Here is a 20,847-nt window from a genome sequence, read left to right as displayed (position 1 = left end):
CTTTTATTTATTGATAACAGTGGTGATTGAATGATAAATTTGAATCGAAGCTGGAATGGACGCCATTGAAGACATGTTCGAATCTTCGTTGAACCTGGAGGAATCGCACTTGAGAGAAGGCTACGACGAGGGCTACGCCGACGGGTTAATCTCGGGGAAGGAAGAGGGGAAGCAAGTCGGGCTGAAAACCGGGTTCGAAACGGGCGAGGAATTGGGGTTTTACCGCGGCTGCGTCGGAGTGTGGAGCGCCGCCATTCGCGCCGACCCGAATTTCATGTCGGCTCGGATCCAGAAGACGATGAAGCAGATGGATGAATTGCTGCAGAATTACGCGATTCTGGAGCCGGAAAACGAGGCCGTGTCCGACGCCATGGATGCCCTGCGACTCAAATTCAAGATCATCTGTGCTAGCTTGAATCTGAAATTGGAGTACAAGGGTTATCCTAAGTCGTCTGATGCCGCTGGAGATATTGGATTTTGATTTGCATGTTTACTGCCAACTGTTCGACATATGTTCTGAGAGAAAATCTTGTTGATTTCGGAAGAAACTACCTGATCCTGATTGTCTATCCAAGTAAAAATCTCGTTGTTGTCGAACTATTTCATCGTAATATTTTATGTTTACATTGATTTTCTTTACAATTTATGGAACACTAGAATGCATTTTGCACAAATTTATAGTACCAGTATGATTCTTCAAAAACGTTATCAGTATTCAAATTCTGATCTCGCATTGGAGGTTGTTGAAAAATAGGAGTAGCATCAAATATTAAATTCTATAAATCCCAAATCATTCAAAGTTAGTGGGTTATTGCATTGTTGCACTATGATAATATAGTTTCATAGTAAGTTATGAATAATTGGATTTAGTAGACGTGCTAAAGTTATTCTCCATTTCCAACTATGACACATTGCATTATTGCCATTACAAAAAAAAATCAAGGTATGGAAAAATTTGCCGAGGGATTATGTTATTTATTTTACCAACTATTGACCACATATTTCCCGACACAAAGATGGAAATAGAGAATAAATTTTTTTTCTATAACATTCGTCGAATTTTTATTATTCGACATGAATCTTTATTAAAAAAATCTCCTATTATTATTATGTCAGAATTCCAAAACATGGAATTAAAAATTTATAACCCCTGCCAAATAAAGTTTTTGTGTCCACTCCTGCAGCTGGATAATTTGGCGTCGCCACGGCCCACGCCACCCATTTATTTCGGAAGTTTTTGGTCCCAATCAAATCAAATACTACTACTAGTCTACTAGTATAAAAGGGGTGGAAGAAGCTCTTTTTCAAAGCTAGTCGAAAACGATACTGCTCGTAATTTCAATCTCCGAGGTACGCTCGGATCTTAGTCCCCTGCATTTCTTATCCAATTTCTTTTTGCACCTTGTTAATCTGATATTGTTTGCTTGTTTCTTTGCTGTGATTATATGCTAAATTGCTTGTTGTGAACGATCACGATCTCGTCTAAGTTTTAGCTTACCATATTATGTTTTGGTTAAGATCGAGATTTTTTCGAGAACAATTTGGTCGATCAGTTCTTCTCAACTATAAGCATCAATTGCATTTCAATTAAGATCGGTCAAATTGGAATTTGTGTCTGTGTCTGCGTAAGTTCGATCTCGTTATTTCTTCGTAAGTGATTTGGAGTTCTGAGATCTGGAGCTACTTGTTATAGGTAGCTGTAATTTGGTTTGTTTAGAGTTGAAGATGAATGCGAAATTAGGAAGATCAGTTTCTTATTAGAGATCCAGAGTTGCAGGGACCGCTGCCTGTTTTTCTTTTTCCCTGTGTTTTGTGAGGCAATGCTGTTTACCGTGTGCAGTGAAGGACGAAATGGAAGGCACAGTGTTCACCCCTGCATTGGAAGGGATGCAGCATGTTAAGTCGGAAGACGGAGTAATGCTAACTAAGCCATTCTTGGATGTATGCAAGCTTATCTTACCTGTGATTGGTAATTTCTCATCTGCATTTTGAGCTTTGCACTGCTTCGATGTACTAGGAGATATTCATTTGTTTATTTTTGCTTTCCTGTGATGTGAAGGAATTGAATTGGTGAATAAGATTTAACTAGCCGTGAATGTCTGCAGAAAAATTTGGAGCTGCTATGGCACTTGTCAAATCTGACATTGGAGGCAACATAACTGTGAGATGATTTTCCTCTATAGTTTACATACTTAACTGTCATCAACAGAGCTCTATGGATTATTCTTTTATCAAATCACATCTTGATCTTTGTGTTGTAGAGGCTAGAGAACAAATATTTGTCCAGCCCAACGAAGTATACTCATCTATACACTATGGTACAAGAAGAAGTTGATGCTAAGACTGCTAAAGGCTCATCTAGTTGCACCAATGGCCTCCTTTGGTTGACAAGGTAGAAATGATACCGAATCGATCACTTTCTTTCTCCTTAATTCCTAATTTGCATGCTAGTGCTTCTTCTGTAACTTCATTTTCTTGAGTGTACATGTCAGAGTACGCACGTGTAATCTATTGTTACTTATTTGGCTTGGAGACGGACTTAAAATTAGAATTTTGTAATTTGTAGGGCAATGGATTTCTTGGTAGAATTGTTCCGTAATTTAATTCATCATCAAGACTGGTCTATGTCTCAAGCCTGTAGTGAGGCCTATGCGAAGACTCTGAAAAAATGGCATGGTTGGCTGGCAAGTTCAAGCTTTTCTGTAAGAACTCTCAATACTTTATTCAGTTAGAATGTTCCAAGCATCAGTTGACTTTGAGTTGCTAGAGAACAATATTGAAATCGGGTATTAAAATTTGATGGCCAAGGTGGAATGTCCTTGCTTATTTATTTTACCACTTACCGCATCCGAACAAACAATTTGTGTTTTAGTGCACATCATAAAGTCAAAAAATCAACTGCCACCAAGCATGTGATTTTAATCCGAAGCTTTAGGTCATGTTCTGTTCTCTACACTTTGTTATAAATTAAGATCATATAAAGTCCATAGAACCTGAGAATGTCAATGCAGAGGGATTGACAGCTGTTATTTTCAGTTCCTGATATTTTTTACTCAATGTTCGCATTCGGAATTTGTGATCTGTAGAAACAGTTGTTAGATTAGATTGCATTCTAAGTCTTCTAGGCTCATTGTACCCTAACAAATGCTTGTTCTGGATCAAAATTTCAGGTTGCTATGAAGCTCGCGCCTGATAGGAAAAAGTTTTTAGATGTTGTTGCTGGAAATGGTGATGTTAATAGTGATATTGAGAAATTCTGCACCACTTTCTCACCATTTCTTGAGGAGAACCACAAATTCTTGGTATGATCATTGAACGTGATAAGTATATACTATTAACGTTTCAAATAAACTCCTCTTATCTATTTTTCGTGTTTTAGGGTTCGATTAGGTCCATTTTCTCATTTTTGTTCTCCCTTTTGACAGGCTAGCGTTGGCTTGGATGATCTAAAGGCATCTTAGATGAATGATGAGGAAAATTATCTTCCTGCGGCTATAATTTTACTACATTGCTATACGAGTGCTAATAAATTCAACACAAAATATTACTGTCTTGTGCTTATGTAACCTTGGCTTGGGTGTACGTGGATTTTTTATTTGAAAAATATTATTTTAGAACTAAATTTAATAGCTAAACACAATCCAGATTTTTATCTGACTTTCGCATTAAAATATTTACATCTCAGTTTTGCTGTTGACCTGTGTGTGTGTTTTACACGCATAACCTGCCATCATTCCAGATCTTGTAATACACCAGATAATTAGAAAATCTCAGATCACAAAGGCAAAAAAAAGAGAGCTTATATTTGGAACTTATAAACAAATAGTTTCATTTCGTTTGAGCAAAGAACCAATATTTACAAGAAATTGAGTATATACTGTCAAAGAATAAGACTAAAAATACACAAATCTTCAGCTTTGGAGCTAAAGGCCTACTTCCCCTGCCTAGCAGAATTCTACTTGATTTTCATGGTAATGTACAATCCTAGTCCTGTGAAGTTGTGGAATATTCAAACAAAAGACGTTTGGATGGAGCTGACTGTAGGAGTACCCGTAGACGACTCGTCAGCTGGTAGATCAGCGTCCATTGCATGGCCATCTCCGAATCTTTCATCTGCCTAACTACAGAGGCCTGCATTCAAACAGATTAGTAAATCCTTGATGTTATTTTTAATTGAAAATGTGAAACCAACCTGAAGACGTTTTCCCAGCTGAATTTCAACTTCCGTTCCAAATGAGATGTTGCTAGCTAGAGACCTAAGAGGATCAACTGTGGGATCAACGGAGAGCAGGCTGGGGATCTGAGGAGAATACACCAGTCTCCACCGTGCATGTCCGAATTCTCCCTTGCCCTCTATCCTTGGCATCAATGTCTCGAGCGTTGCAGTAGCAAGCTTCTTAAATGCAAGCTGGCCATCACCTTCCAAAATTGATTCAGCTAATTGACTCTCAAACACTCTTGCAGCCTGTTCAATTAGACACAACATTTAAGTTTCTCGGATGCTAACAAAATATGTCTCCAAGCTCAGTCACAGATAGGCATAATTAAGCATAAAATTATCCAATTCAGCAAAGGATCAATACGGTTGATGAAAAGTGTATAGAAACAGAGTATGATATCAAGAAAAACTGGCTGATGATGCCGAGCACAACAGGTATGAAAATGCATTTAGAACCAACTGTATACCGTATTAGTGCAAGGCATGTATAGCTGTGCGCCCATGAAATTAAAAAAGTGATGGCAGATAGTAATTAGTCATCCACTCACATCTACATGCACATGTTAAAAGAACATCTAATTCTTTCATACGAAAGTGCAACACAATTTTGGGTCATGTGCTGGTTATAAGGTTTCATTAAAACTTGATATTTTAGCATCCAATTTACCTCAGTTGTTGAAAGGAGATCTTGCTCCACTGAACGTGTTGAAGTCACAACCAGTTTTTCCTGCCATTTGCTAGCTCGACTTTGAATTCTAAATTGCCACTCTGATCCAACCAGGGCTAGGTCCAATGTAGGATCAAGTCCATTGTCAGGCTCAAATTTTGCTACATTAAGATGCTCGCGCTTGAGCCTCACCTAGATTAAGGCCAGAAAAAAGATTAAATAATCAACACATAACAAGCTGGCCATCACCTTCCAAAATTGATTCAGCTAATTGACTCTCAAACACTCTTGCAGCCTGTTCAATTAGACACAACATTTAAGTTTCTCGGATGCTAACAAAATATGTCTCCAAGCTCAGTCACAGATAGGCATAATTAAGCATAAAATTATCCAATTCAGCAAAGGATCAATACGGTTGATGAAAAGTGTATAGAAACAGAGTATGATATCAAGAAAAACTGGCTGATGATGCCGAGCACAACAGGTATGAAAATGCATTTAGAACCAACTGTATACCGTATTAGTGCAAGGCATGTATAGCTGTGCGCCCATGAAATTAAAAAAGTGATGGCAGATAGTAATTAGTCATCCACTCACATCTACATGCACATGTTAAAAGAACATCTAATTCTTTCATACGAAAGTGCAACACAATTTTGGGTCATGTGCTGGTTATAAGGTTTCATTAAAACTTGATATTTTAGCATCCAATTTACCTCAGTTGTTGAAAGGAGATCTTGCTCCACTGAACGTGTTGAAGTCACAACCAGTTTTTCCTGCCATTTGCTAGCTCGACTTTGAATTCTAAATTGCCACTCTGATCCAACCAGGGCTAGGTCCAATGTAGGATCAAGTCCATTGTCAGGCTCAAATTTTGCTACATTAAGATGCTCGCGCTTGAGCCTCACCTAGATTAAGGCCAGAAAAAAGATTAAATAATCAACACATAAAAACATTTCAATTAAAAGGTCACCAAATTGTACCATCTACTCCAGTGATTCACTAGTATCTGAAGATTACCTGAGTTGCGACAAGATTCACATCACCATTCTCAAATGTTAAAACCCCTTTTGGTTTTATCGATTTGGGATGAGCAGGACCATTTAATTCAAGCTCTCCGCTAATAGCAAAATTCAGTATCAAAGGATAAACTATCCTCAGTTCAGGCCCAAGAACAATCCTCAAGTCCGAAAGGCGAATATCTAGCTTCGGCTTCCCATTTACCTGCACCATCTCCTTGTCAGCTTCATCATGTGCACCTGCAAATAGTCATAGCTTGTCAAATCATTAGGACTGTAACAGCTTGAAAGAGAGTAATTTATTCACTTTTAACAACTTTGATACAGAAAGACATAGGTGCCAAATTCATGGTTCTTTGAATTTTATTTGAGCAGGAACTATAAACTGGAAATTACACCCTGCATCAAAATTTTAAACCCCAGCTACAAAATCTAATTACTCAAACTTACCAGGTGAAAGCCGGAAAGGACTATTAATTGATGCTGGTTTTAGGTTGAGAAAACGTGAAACATATTTTGTAGCAACCATGCGACCGTAAGCACCAGCTGGAGGCCTCGGTTCATTTGTTGCATCATTAATGAAGGGTGCAGTTCCACTACCCTTGTCATGTGGCAGATAAACTTCTCCTTGGCTTATCTTTATCTTTCCAGACATGTTTGGTTGCATAATAGACCCAGATATTTGCAACTGAGAATCAACCTGACCACTTTGAAATACAAGGTTTATCAAGTTCAGATAAAGGGAAAGAGAAACACAATACACACACAGAGAGAGATTTCCGACTAAAAAACAGTAGTAAGAAAAAGTCCTGTCTTTCGGAACAAAAAGTACCTCAAAATATTTCTAGCACGCACTTCCAGAACCTCACATTTTAGGTCAAGTTTATCACCGACAAATGCTTCAGTTGTACGTAGAGGAAGATTCCCTTTTAATGATAATTTTCCTTTTCTGCTAACTTTACCCTCCAATGAGTGAATTCGCAGTCTATTTGAATTTACAAGAACTGTTCCTCCAAAATTGGTTACTGGTTTCCGGAGCACAGGTGAAGACACAGTTGCCCTGTGAAAATAGGCAGAGCCATCCAATAATGGTTGTTCTACAGTACCTCTCACCTAAATAAGGGTTTCAACAGTACAAAGATGTTAAATACTGCTTATATTCTGTTAAATAAATCAAATTTATGAACAACTGTATCAACCTGAAGCATAACTTCAGCATTGCCATGGAGCCAATTAGCATAAGGAGATAAAGCTGTTAGCAACATCATGCCACCATCTTTGACATCAGCATCGATCCTAACTTCTCCTGCATCCAGCAAGTTCCAGTTTAGACCTCTGAGGCTTTCTGCCAATTGTGTATCCCAAACTTCTTGACTTTTATCTCTGGATCCCTTTCGATCATTCAGCTCATCACCGGATGCTTTACTTCTCTCCTCCCAATCTCGCATCCATGAGGCTTCATTTCTATCCCTTTCTGCACTTTCTTCCTCAAGCATATTACTCTGTACAAGAGATAAAGGTATGCTTCCTTGAATATGTACGTGGCCATTTTGAACAATGGGTTCAAATCTTGCATTAAACAGGAAGCGGGTGGTTGGGGTTAGAGATGCAACAACTTCAGCCCTCCCAAGTTCGATTCCCCCAACTGCCCCATCCAGAAGCCTTACTTGGACGTCACATTCTGGTTTTGCAAGATTGCCTTTAAGATCACCTTCCATATGAAGGATGCCTCTGATTGGTGCTAATAACTGCCTAAGAGAATGAACAGCTTCAGTAGCTGAATTCTCGATAACCTGAAGAAAAGTTGGAACCAAGCTGACAGGGAAATTTAGCACAGCAAAATGCAAATTTGTCTTTGGGCCCAATAGAGTCCCATCTGCATGAACTGTGGCATTGTCCCTCTGGATGAAGATTTTCTCAAGACGCAAACCATCAGTGTTGCTGTACATACCAGCTGCCAGAATACGCTGAGTTTTATATGTTCCCCACTCCCATTCCTCTCCATGGAAGTCAAAATCTGCCTGAAGTGGACAGGAAGCAGAAATTAGTAAAGATGTCAAAAATTGGCATCCTCAAACTGGGAGAAAGAAATCTTATTGCAGTCACTAGAAAGTTTTTATATGAAAAGCAAGAGACCCATGACTGATGAGGATCATGAGGTTAACTTAATCATCAGATTGGTTTGAAAAATATTAAGAGAGTAGAGATAGATGAATAACATATGCTTCTGAGATAAAGAGTGACAAGAACAAGCTCTTCGTTACAAACTTGGATGGGAAGCCTAAATGAAGAAGGAACTTGACACAGTTATCACACCCATGAAAGTTAAGATTCACCAATAAATTGATGAAGATAATCAAGATATATAAGCATTAAACATATAAATAGGTTTTCAGAATAATCATCTCTTTATCTCTTGGAATAGGAATTATCCACAGAACAAGGTGGGTACCAGAGTTATTACCATTGTATCCCCATTGCCTCCCCCGCTTGCATCTAAAGAGCCACGCCAACGACCTTTAAGTTCAGCTAAACCGGGAAGATCAAAGTCGTCCAGAACAACTTCATAAGATGTGGCACAATGACCATGAAATTCCTTTTAAGGTTTCACAAAATCAGATAAATTTCAGAAAAAGAAAGAAACAGGAGCAAGGTAATACCATTTAAGTAATTCCAAATTCAGGCCCATACACATTCCAGTTGATAGAAATTCAAAATCTTTGCAAATTAAACATACCTCGAGCAGTTTTTTAAGATTTTCTGCACATATTCCAACTGACTGCAAACTTTGTATGAAAAGATCCTGTATAAGAAAAGGAAGCACACATTAAAAAGTTTGCAACTCACCAAGTCTGTATCGTTAGACTGATAAAAAGAATGTAATCAAAATAGGAAATAGAATCAATAGGGGGAAAGGATAATTTTACTACTGAAAAAAACTAGACCTGTAATTTCATACTAAGGCTTGCAAAAGTATCATGAAACCAAGAAACTCTTCCAAAAGATTAAAATAACAGAAAGGAGCCAATGTCAAGAGAATGTATTTTCAGTTTACAGTTATCATCTCAGTGAATGAGCTTAAAATGTCATGTTTAATGCTGTATCCCAGGAGACTGAAATTTTTCATTTAATATCCATTTAAATGGTTGAAGAGAAGATATATAAAATGTTACAGCTCCCTAACAACTTGAGAAAATTCTAGATGAGGTGATCATTCAAATGTCAAGCAAAAACCCTTGTCTCAAAGTATAACTGCTACCAATTTATAAATGATTTTCACGTGCTAAGACAAATACAAAGTAAAATGCCTGTATACAGGGTGTTTTGAAGATAACAAAAACTAATAGCACCGTTAAGCCTTTAGATTAGGGCATGAGGCGGTAATTTCTACAGAAACCATAAACAAAACTAAGATGGATAAATTATCTGAAACCCCTAAATCCAGAGCCAATTCCAAAATCAACCAGTGAAAGCAATATGAAAGTTCACCTATCCACGTACATTTACCATGAATATGTCACAACATAAGTAGGTGAAGTTTCTGGCAGAGATGACAGGGCTGCTCTCACAATTAAGAGTGAAACTGGTAACACAAATTAATCATTCGAGATACCATAAACGTAACCACAACCTTTGATCTAGATTGAACAGCGGGATCTGAACTACGAGAAAGAAGCCTAGCAAGAGGAAGCATCTCAGCAATCTCAGCATTAGGGACCTCTAATCTCATTCTCCATCTACCCATGGAAGAGATCATGCTCCCAAGATGACCAGTCATCACTTTCTGAAACAGGCTGCCTTTTTCCTTTCCAGCCGGGCTTCGGTCCCGGGAACCAGGCAATACATACTCCCCTTGCAGTTCATATTTGCTATTGCTTTGCTCCAAGATTGCTTGTTCAACTGTGATCTATCAAAAGTATGAATAGACCAGTAACAAACATGATCAACCATATTATACTATCCGTGCAGACAAAAACAATAGCATAATGATTTCTTCAGCTATGTCAAATAAGTTTTGTCTATCGACCAACCAATAAAATCAGTAAGATGTAAAGTTCAAAGCCAATCAATTCAACTACATCAATTAGCTCAAGGACACGCGAAATTTGCAAAGCAAAACCTGTGTCTTATATCCAAGTTTATTGTTTTGCCACAAATGAGGAATTCATGACTTATTTAATATGGTCCAGTTATTGAGAAACACCTTCCTCAAGGAAATATTCAAAATGCAAACTATTAGGTAATCAATCAAAACTTCATTAACCTTGTAAAACAGAAACTGAGGTTTGCACTATTCTCATGATTTCCAAAGAGAGACTTATACCCTCTCGAAGAAATAAGAAAAACTTTAGACAAGCAATCATCACTTCATTTACTCAAAATATCACAATAATCGGGCCAAGTCTATACCTTGTGTTATCAATATAATCATGAGAGAGGTAGGTAACTATGTTCTCCTCGTTTAAGATGGAATTCTAATATCTTAACATTGAACATATAATAAATACTACAAGTCTATAACAGCCCGATGTCTTAACTGGAGCTATTGCCTACAGTATTATCCTTAACCAAAAGTTGCAGTAAAATCATAGATCTGTTGCTAGTCCTAATTGAAGATCTTAAGCAAAAAACCAAAGAATCTGAAATACATATGACAAAAGTACTGACCACATCCCCACTCCATCTGGCAGCTACATCTAAAGCTTCACCCAACACACCACTGAATTTTGGTCGAAGAACAGATAATGCACCATGGCCCCTTCGTTTTTGAAAATTCAACTGCAGCTCGGCCTAAAAATGAGAAAAGGAACATAAAAGTTAAAAATAAGAGGTTCTGCAACAATATACTAGAAATACTTCGTAAATGACGTCAAACTTATTTCAGCAGTCATTGGGTTCTCCTCCATAAAGGAGGTATGACTCTTAACAAACATTTTTCAGTATCACACAGGTAAGCAAATAAAAGAAAAAATCAATAACATAACCAAGTCCCTGAAAGCCTAACATGCAAACATAAAAAGATAACTAAACAAAGTAATGAATTTAATAATAATAATAAATAAATAAATAAATAAATTGAAAGCATTCTATAACCAGGGGCACCAAAAATACTGTTTAGCACTCCAATAAGAAGATTACTCTTGAAATTGCTCCACGAAGTGATGCTAGCTCCAGCTCATCCAATGGCAAATGGCGAACCTGATTGCACAAGTATTAACACATATTGTACGAGTATCAAAGAAAGCTGTGCATAGTAAAAAGTCTAGAAGAAATAAAAGTTAAAGCAAAGGAAAATACTAGGAAAGAGTGGAATGGACCTCTAAGGTAGTTGAATGTAGTGGTCGATAACAGGCATTAGCTTTCAGGTGACCTTTCTGTAAAGAAAAAGATAGCACTTTTTCCGCAAGATTTTCTTCAGAAGTAGATTGCAAAGGTCCAACAACTTCAACTGCAAGACTTTCATCTGGTCGGCCAGTAGCATCCAACTGCATGACCAGAAAAAGAAAGAAAAAGGAGATACTGGAAGATCTATCGGTAATATTGTATACGACGACAAAACACATTATTGGTGCAATTAATAAGGAATGTATTCCCAAAAATAGTTAAAGTTATTGTGGGGTCCAACTGTCTCTCACTAGAGGGGCATTTCTTGTAGCATTCTAGCATTTTTATCACCATCATACAACCTTTGTAGTTTGTAGTACAAGAAACCACAAAGAATGAATGAAACTTTAGCTCCCTTAAGAAAGTTGAAGATTGAGATAATAAAAGTGACTATCCTAACAGATGAAACCATATTCCAGATCAAGGCTCCCCAGCAGATATTAGCTACAAACGTCCTCCGGCTATTTGAGCTAGAAGACAGATGTCTGGGATACACCCATTTTAGGCATGAGTAACTAGAGCCGAAATATGAAGTCTTCAAGGATTACTAATAAGAAATAGGGTTAATCATGTTTTGTGTCCTCAACTTTCAGCAGTTTCTTGAAAATGTTCGCAGGTTGTTTTTTTCTTTTCTGAAACCGACAACTTTGTGAAAAGGTTTGATTTATGTCCAGCTAGACATAATCCAGCAACAAAACGATGACTCGGCAGTCGGCTCTCCTGATTCTTAGGTGGACTCTTCTTTAATTGATGTGGATTTCCCCCCTAACCCGCTAAACAACGTTGTTTACCTGGAGAATCTGACTCATCGTTCCATCGCCGGATTATCTCAAGCAAAACATAAATCAAACTTTTCACAAAAGTTTAGGTTTTTGAAGAGAACATAAGTTGGTGACATTTTTCAGGAAGTCCTGAAAGTTGGGGACATAAAACATGATTAACCTTAAATAACTATTCCCCAAGAAAATGGATGTGAGACAAACCTTCATACCCTTAGATGATATGTGGAGCACTCCAGCTAGTTGAGGAGCCAACATCAATTGATTGAGTTTTAGACCTGAGATTGAAATATCACCAGAAATACTTTTTTCATCTTCGTCATCTTCCTTTGGTATCATTTCTGAGTTTGTAGTAGATTGGGTAACTTCGCCATAATACTTGTTGACCTTTCCTTGAAACTTAATTTTTCCTGTTGCTTTCAAATGAATGGGCCTCAGAGAATCAAAGGTATAGGAAGAAACCAAGTTGAAAAATTCAAAATTGCGCATCCGTAGATCCAATTCAATTCCTTCCACAGAGAAAGGCATGCCAACTACTTTCTTACACTCTCTCCAGCATAACAAATTTTCATCAGGATATGATGTTGATACTTTTGTGTATAATTCAAAAGCAGCAGATGAAGAATTAACACAAATGTAATCGTGTGAGATAATCACATCTCCACGAGCATCAGAAAGTGACCCCTCAGCTTTCAGAGCAGTCCATTTGATATCAAATCTCCTACACCCATAAAGACATTTCCCGTTAACAAAATCTATGAGCAAACATCTCTGGGAACTATCATTCCATCTGGCAAGACAGCTGATTCTATCAACCTATAGAGACACAATATGAAATCTTACGGCTTTAACAATGAGCCTGAGACTTTTGTTTCTCCATTCAGATCCCCTAGCTTAAATGGCATAGTTTGGAGGTAACCAGGTATATAGCGATGCATAATTTTGTCAAAGCACAAGTTGCCAGAAAAGTTAACGTCCATTGCTGTGTCATCAACCTCACCCTACAATAATACACTTTTAACATCAGATCAAACCTGAAATACCTAAATGTAATTGGAAGCAAAAGAAACTGATACCAAAGAAAATAAATCTGAAGTTCATATTGTTTGTGGATTTTTAGGGTATACTAATTAGTATGTTTATATGGCATATAATCCTAGCATGTCTACAGATTCATTTCTACATGCATAATAGGAATGCTTTTTAGAGCATTATAACTTCTCCTAGATGTTTCGGGAAAAGTTTATTTACATAAGAGAACTTTGTAGCAAGATTAATATATTGGGCTTATTGACAAACTACTGATTGTAAGAACTCCAGAAAGTAGAATATTGGATGAAGCGCAGAACTAACCAAGTTCGAGACATCACTTTCTCAAACATAATTCTAACCTTAATGCACCAAATTAACCGAATTCATTAATGCAGCTTATTTATGTATATAACCAACTATACATCTATGTAAATAAACACCTCAGGACAGATCCACGCATTCCCGGCTCCGCGAATCTCACCACCATCAACAAGTGTAGCTCTGATTCCATACAGATCAGCGACCTGACATATGTAAGCAGAACTATGTGAATAGAAAAATAAGCATGTGTTGTTAGAAAAGTATTTAAAAAAACTGTCCGACTGTGAACCATGGATTACTATTTAATTATTACTCACACAATTATCAGTGTTAAAGGTAAAATTGGCAGAAACGTAGGAGAGTGGAACATGATCGATGGCTGCCACTGCACCAGCCTCTTTATTATTCAACATTGCCTCGTGTGCAGCTGATTTTGGTGTATCAGCAGATGTATGAATAATTTTCCTCGAGACCAATGCACTCCCAACAAAAACAGGAGCATCCAACGGGCCTTGACAGTTGAACACAGATGTTACTGACCCTGCTAGCTGAAGTAATAGTGGAAACTCATTAGGTTGGTTTTGGAAACAGTGGCCCTCAACAGAGTGGCACGGGAAAATGGAAACCGAGCAAGAACAATGCCCAGTAAAAAATCAGAAAATCAATCCAGGAGTATCTAAATGTGATTATTCACAATTTACGCAACACTTTCAGGGATCTAGATCACGTACACAAACTACATCTCTAATATATGAGTCATATGACACCATAAGTGGAGTTAAGCACAACCTAACATGCCGTGTAGATAATCCAAAAGATTGTAAAAGTATCCTGTGTTGATTTGTTGCACACCTTCATAACAAATAGTACTCTATTTTGAAACAGAAAGATCTAAACCAAACACAAGCATTTAAGAGTAAATGTTTTGCATTCATCAGCCATATATACATGACAGAAACATGATTATACTCCATAAACAGCTGGAATTCTGGCTAACTTACAAGTTGGGAACATCCTAAAAATCATTCCACTTGCTCTATTCTGGAAATTCAGAACTTAGAACGAGCTTTTCATGGTAATTAGTGGTTGTGCAAACAAAGAGATATATGACAAAAAGAAGAAAAGTATTAATGTTCAGAAGACTACAAGATTTTAGTCATCTAGAGGAATATTAAAAATCCAGTCCCATACCGGAAACAACAGAGGCTTCATCTTGAATGTTTTCATCAAGGCATTCACTTCTACTGAAGGAACCTGTGCGAGCATCAGAATGTCAATAATTTCTGCTTTCTGGAGGGAAGCACATAAAAAACATTCTAGAGCATGCAAATCCTATAACTGTATTACAAAGTGAAACAAACAGATTATTGACATCGTATCTGGTTGATGAAAGAAATTGATATACCTGACACATTACGTGATATTCTCCTTGCTCTGGGTCAATGCCGAAATCCCCAGATGCTTCTAATGGAATATCACCAAACCATCCCCTTGCATTATGCAAAAATATTCGCTGGGCTCGGAAAAACAAGCTTGCATAAACATCCTGTACACAGAGGTGGCCTATAACCTTTTAAAAATCCATACTGCAAACAGGAAAAAGATACTTCTAGTGGGCAACAATTAAAACTAAAGCAATGAATTAACTGGATTTTATCTTCTTATTCTTCATATCATAGAATAGGCAATCCGCAATCATAAGAAATACCAGGTCAATTGATGTACTTAAAGAAATTGTCATGATGTATTATTGATTATTCAATATCAATACAGGAATCATTCATCTGACACATGACCTTTCATGTGAAGCAGAAAGCTAGGAAGATGGACGAGATAGTAACTAGTAAGTACTCCCTCCGTCCGCCATTAGGAGTCCCATTTTTTTCGACACGGGTTTTAAGAAATGTTAAGAAAAGTGGGTGGAAAAGGTTAGTGAAATATTGGTCCCACTTGAATATATTACTTTTAAATGAAATGTGAGTGGGAGTTAGTGGAATGTGGGACCCTATAATTACCATTTATAGTAAAATGAACCGGGACTCCTATTTGCGGATGGACTAAAATGGAAAAATGGGACTTCTATTCACAGATGGAGGGAGTATTATTTTAAGCTACAACTTGAGATTTAACAGAAACAAACTGGCCTCACCACTAATCACAGAGATGAAAATGCAAGGTTCCATAGGAGGTTTTGTTTTCGGAAATGCTAGAAATGTCTATACCATAACAAAACAAACAAGGCTCGATGGGACCATTTAAAATAATCAATCCTATGAAAAGTTTCAACTCATCTAAACTATAAAATCCTCTTGGAAGAATAAAGAAATTGGTTTAATAGTACTAACTACTTATCACAGGTATACATAGTAAGATCGAGAGATCGAAGGCTGATCATACAACTGACTGCTAATGCAACAATGTTTTATGAGTCAATAATGATTTTTACTAATATGTTGAACAAATATAAAATCTGAAAATAATCCATGAAATAATAAGAAAAGATCGAGATCATTCAGATCAATAGTAGCAACATACAGAAAATGCTGATGGAGCATCATATATGTGAAAGGTCAACCCTGTTACATCAAGTTGTCCATGAAGATTAGGAAAGCTTTCTCCCCGTGACATGCATATGTGAACCTGTTAACAATAGATATACAAGCTAAGATATCATTAACCAGATTCTATCACATCTGGGGGGCACACTTCCATTTCTCAGAGACAATTAAAATATGAAGTCAGAGAAGCACCTCGCCGCTAGCTCTTCCTTTAGACCATGAAATTGGAAGCTCTAGTATCCGCTCGAACAGCTACGAAACAAAGACATAAATATTAGGATCAAAATCTGATCTAGATGAGGACAGCATATACGGCTCAAAAGTAAGTCAAGGTAAGAGTTCACATTCTCAATGAGCTCACCGGAACAAAGAGATTTGCAATTTTCAAGTTGGCATGCCATTTCTGCTCAATGATATCGACATAAACATCAGTGGACAACCATCCACCATCTTCAGATATCAAATCTGATCTCCACATTTTACAATTTCCACTGAGCTGCACATGCACACGCCCGTAGTGATTCTGAAACTTCACATGTCCGCTGGCAACTTCCATTTCTCTATAAAAGGAACAACAATTAAAACCAAATACTTGGATAAGGAATCCCACATCTGTAAGATAATTGGCACAAGATATGGCTATAAATTTAAAATCCATACTCAAATAAAGGATAAACAACCAGACAATTAGTGTTGCACTTTTTTTCTCAAGAACGTTTTTTCGATTGAAGAAGTTAAACACAACCACTATCCTTAAACATATTTCGAATTTTGAAAGATTTGACAAAGAAGTATTGTTTCAGACAAGTAAACCAAGCATCATAGTTTCCAACAAATATTATGCTAATGTATTCTTAGTGAATTCCTTAGGAAATAGCCAAGACACCAAAGGATTTAAATTGATCATTCAAGCAGCATAAAACTACCTTGGTTCTGTATCACCATATGCAAGCAGCATAAGAGTGCCGCCTTGAAAATGTACCGAGTCAAGAACTACAGGAATCATTTTCTCTATGCCTGAAGTATTTTCTCCACCAATCTCGTCGACTATTTCTGTCGATATTTGTTCAAATCCCTCCCTGATCTCAGACTTCAGCCTTTCCCAAGGATTGTCAAGTAAATGAGACCACACTTCTGTGAAGTTTTCATAGGCAGTGGACAGGCCCAATTGTGAACTCAATGGTGGAAATTTTACCAAAAAACTAAATGAACTTGAAGACTCAACCTCAGTACGACTGGAACTACTAGAGGCACCAGAGCCCTGAGTGCCCGAGATGTCATCTTCAACATTATCCACCTCCTTGACCAACCTGACATCTGTTTTTACTGTATTATCTCCTTCAAGATATTCATTGTTTATGTCACTATTATTGGTGTTTCTTGTTCCTCTAACAGTTTTTACTGATGAAAATTTGTCACTAAAGTTTTTAACTTTACTAAGTTTCACCGAAGTAAAGAGAAACGGATCTTGAGCCTTATCCATCCGATTTCTAGATGGAATTTCTAAAATTACTCGAGAAACAAAATCAGTCTTCAGTTTGTTGTCTGCCTCAAAGACATCATTATTTGTCAGTAAATCTACAGCATGTTCATCATCTCTACCACCAACACTATTGTCAACCTTTACATCCTGATACACAGCTCTCTGATCTCCTTTGAACTGGGTCCCCTCAGAACAAGAAAAATCAGCATCATCGCTGCCTGTCATGGAACAATCCATTTTGCGAGAATCAAAGCCTACAGATCCTTCAAAAAATGAACGTGCTGCGGATGCACTGCACTCAAGAAGTCGCCTTTTAGAAGCGATATTACTCATAGATAAATCCCTACCGTTGGCCTTCCTCTTGAACTTATGCCTCACAGATCCAGGCATTATCCTGGACCAGATGCTGTTTTCAAGGCTTGAAACTTTTGCACCAAATGATCTCTCTAAATCAGCATGCTTCAAATCATACTCGGCACCAGCATCCATACAGTGATGGTCTCTCCACTGCAATTTCTCATCTGTATAATGGAAAGTATCGGGAGTCCCTAGCCTTGTCCTTGTCGGTCCAGCCATGTGCTCCTTGTAAGTATCATCCTCAGGCAGGACAGATTCACACTCTGAAATGATATAACCATTCTCAGCAGATACTTTAGCTGCATCATCTCTTTCCCTTTCCCAACGAACCGTGGCTTCCTCCCTCGCAAGCCTCCTTGTTCTTGTACGATGATCGATTCCCTCTTCAGCGGACAAGTGCCTCTGGGGAACACCTACCAAATAAGGTATTCCCAACCAAGTATAGTTCTTCTTTTGTGCTACCAACAAACTTGGACTTGACAAAACAGCATCAACAACTATTTTCCCCCTTCTGAGGCTCGCAAACGGACGAATACGCAGCTTGACAGTGGGAACCTCACCACAAGAGAACTCTTCACTGTGAGGACCAATCGAGCACGACTCCAAAGTAATGCCTAAAGGCGAGATTCTGCGAACCTTACCAAAATCAAGCTCTCTCTGAAGATGATCACTCAACAGGGTACAAACCGATGGCAGCAAATTGGTTTCCACATATAATTTTGCTTTCGACTGCCCATACCACACCAATAAGCACACCCCAGATATCACAGAAAAGAAGACAGAACACCTGAACAGAAATAAACCCTCTTCCCACACCGGAGTCACAAATTTGACAAGTCTCTCATTCCGCACGATTGGCTCGCTGACAGAATTGATCACTCGACCACTCTGCAATTCTAACTTCTTCCAAAGTAGCTCGGCATTTCTCCCACAGAAGTGCTTAATTTTGTTACCATAGAATACAAAATCAACTTTTTTGTTACATTTACATGATAGACCTCTTCTAAAGGGTTTTCGAGTAGCTCCCCTGAGATAACCAGTGTATCGATTGTTTTTTGCTTCAAACGTAGTGCAATTAAGTGGAACCCCAATAAACGGGCTAAGAAGTTGGAGTCTCATTACCTCAATTCAAGCAGGTGGCTTCGGCTAAGAAGAAGAAATCGAACGCGGCTGCAGCAAGGAGCGCTGAAGCGGCGACCGCCAGTGAGGAGGAGAAGGACCATTACAATCAGCAGGCAATCGGGTAAGAGAAGGGAAAGGTTGGAGCCTTGATGAAATGGAGATGCAATTGTGCGGTTAACAAAGCTCCTGTTTCAAGTTTCGTAGAAGAGGAACTTGGAATATTAATTTTCATGCCGAATACTGCTACAAGTTTTATGGTTGCATAATTGCACTGCTCTTCAGATCAATACTGCTGTTGTTGTGTAATCTTCTCCCATTGATGATTCTTTAGAATTACAAGCAATCCATAATTCCTCGTCTAGGTTTTGGCGTGCAGTTTTTCTTTAATTTAGATAATGTCTGTTCTTGTATTAGTTCCATATTTTAAACAAGGAATTTTGGTGTATCAGCCTGTTCGTTGCATATATCTTAATTTATTTTATAATAAACCAATATCAACACTATACAAAACAAAATGAATACATATGTAATGTACTAACAATTACTCTTATTGCGCGATGGAGTAGATATTATAATGCTCCAACTCCTCGTATTAATTCTATGTACAAGTATTTGTGTACGTTCATCCAACTACTTCATTTATCACTAGTATAAATAGGATACTTTTATTTCAAGTATTCAAGAAGAAATTTTTTTTTGAAAAATTAGAAAAAAAATTGAATTTTTTTTTTGAATTTTCGTATTTTTGACGAACAGATTTATATCAATACACCTTACATAATATGTCAATATTATGCTCGTAAAATGTCAATATGAAATTGTTTTGACATTATTATGTCTTCGTGTTGATGTATTTCATACACTGTATTGACATTATATTTCTAAACCCTAAATTTGATAATTGCTATTATCTTTTTAATATTAAAAAATGAAAAATGAAATTACACGTGGCAAATTGTAGACCACAAAATTTTTAAAATCTTATGGTCTTAAATTAGTTGTAGTTAGCAACTAAGGGATGAGTTAACAATTGATCACTCCCCTATATATATATATATGGTCTTGTTAGGTTGAGATTTTTTAACCTAATTGAGAATTGAGATGCAATCTCAGCCACTCATCTAGAATATTTATGAAATGTCAACAACATGTAGTTTACGATCAATTGAGATTTTTTATGCTAATTGAGAAATGAGATGCAATATCAGCCACTCATTTTTATTAAATGAGTGGTCCAGATTTTTCCACATGGAAAATATCTTTAGATTAATTAATTATGAAAGGGCAGAATGGTAATATCATGGTAAATTTTATTCAATAAATATTTTTTTATAATTTTTAATTTTAATTTTTTATTAATTTTTTTTAAAATTTTTATAATTTTTTAATTTTTTTTTTTGAACTTTTTAAATTTTTTTTTTTAAAATTTTTTTTTTTTTTAAAATTTTTATTTTTCAACTACATATACAATTCATGTCAACCACACACATATAATGTCAACTATGTGTACAATCCATGTCAACCACACACACAATTCATGTCAACTACACACATATAATGTCAACTACATATACAATTCATGTTAACTACACAATATAATGTCAACTACATGTACAATTCATGTTAGTGGGGACAAATGATCATGATGAAGTGGGGACAACCAGTGAATGGGAGAATTTCATAAGTGAATGGAAGGGAGCTGCAAAGGATGTTAAAGCCTCAATGTTGAAGATGGTTGATGTCCTTGAAGCAGCGCCGGATAAACTCAGGAATCTTAATAGCTTTAAGATAATCTGTGATACAACGAGAAATGCAATGGGATTGAGAGATGAAGGTGTGCAGCATGTTATGGAAAGTCAGAATACAATGACACAGGCTATAAACAATGATGAAACTGATGATCCT

The 20,847-nt window shown here is 37.1% G+C and overlaps 3 protein-coding genes across 5 annotated transcripts; 2 read left to right on the top strand and 1 right to left on the bottom strand.

The window, feature by feature from the left end:
• Positions 1 to 12: 12 nt before the first annotated feature.
• On the top strand, positions 13 to 1,321 carry LOC125221988 (protein LTO1 homolog). 2 transcript variants are annotated; one of them, XR_007176452.1, is made up of 2 exons: positions 13 to 574; positions 1,185 to 1,321. XR_007176452.1 is itself a non-coding variant. In XM_048124356.1 (1 exon), the coding sequence occupies exon 1, from the start codon at positions 56 to 58 to the stop codon at positions 479 to 481; it is 426 nt and encodes a 141-aa protein (XP_047980313.1). In that variant the 5' UTR covers positions 13 to 55; the 3' UTR covers positions 482 to 674. The 2 variants fall into 2 exon arrangements, 1 of the variants encoding a protein (XP_047980313.1); XM_048124356.1 differs by lacking the exon at positions 1,185 to 1,321 and having other exon boundaries at positions 13 to 674.
• LOC125221987 (glycolipid transfer protein 1-like) lies at positions 1,213 to 3,671 on the top strand. 2 transcript variants are annotated; one of them, XM_048124354.1, is made up of 7 exons: positions 1,213 to 1,350; positions 1,841 to 1,969; positions 2,106 to 2,161; positions 2,262 to 2,392; positions 2,567 to 2,702; positions 3,171 to 3,302; positions 3,426 to 3,671. In XM_048124354.1, exons 2-7 carry the CDS (start codon positions 1,852 to 1,854, stop codon positions 3,459 to 3,461), a joined length of 609 nt encoding a protein of 202 aa, XP_047980311.1. In that variant the 5' UTR covers positions 1,213 to 1,350; positions 1,841 to 1,851; the 3' UTR covers positions 3,462 to 3,671. The 2 variants fall into 2 exon arrangements, with proteins under 2 accessions (XP_047980311.1, XP_047980312.1); XM_048124355.1 differs by lacking the exon at positions 1,213 to 1,350 and having other exon boundaries at positions 1,384 to 1,969.
• A 111-nt stretch (positions 3,672 to 3,782) lies between these two features.
• Positions 3,783 to 19,316, bottom strand: LOC125219346 (protein TIC236, chloroplastic-like). The gene is made up of 23 exons (XM_048121297.1): positions 16,907 to 19,316; positions 16,342 to 16,540; positions 16,173 to 16,232; positions 15,958 to 16,062; positions 14,828 to 14,968; positions 14,614 to 14,676; positions 13,740 to 13,970; positions 13,542 to 13,625; positions 12,913 to 13,070; positions 12,274 to 12,790; positions 11,224 to 11,391; positions 11,045 to 11,104; positions 10,574 to 10,696; positions 9,537 to 9,812; positions 8,643 to 8,708; positions 8,370 to 8,501; positions 7,105 to 7,926; positions 6,738 to 7,018; positions 6,356 to 6,612; positions 5,907 to 6,145; positions 5,603 to 5,794; positions 4,193 to 4,465; positions 3,783 to 4,131 (listed from the first exon to the last, which is right to left on the bottom strand). Exons 1-23 carry the CDS (start codon positions 18,937 to 18,939, stop codon positions 3,985 to 3,987), a joined length of 6,627 nt encoding a protein of 2,208 aa, XP_047977254.1. The 5' UTR covers positions 18,940 to 19,316; the 3' UTR covers positions 3,783 to 3,984.
• Between the last annotated feature and the right edge of the window lie 1,531 nt (positions 19,317 to 20,847).

The sequence above is a fragment of the Salvia hispanica genome, chromosome 4, assembly GCF_023119035.1.
Source record: "Salvia hispanica cultivar TCC Black 2014 chromosome 4, UniMelb_Shisp_WGS_1.0, whole genome shotgun sequence".
NCBI classification, from domain to species: Eukaryota; Viridiplantae; Streptophyta; class Magnoliopsida; order Lamiales; family Lamiaceae; genus Salvia; species Salvia hispanica.
This window is presented reverse-complemented; position numbering and strand designations above follow the sequence as displayed.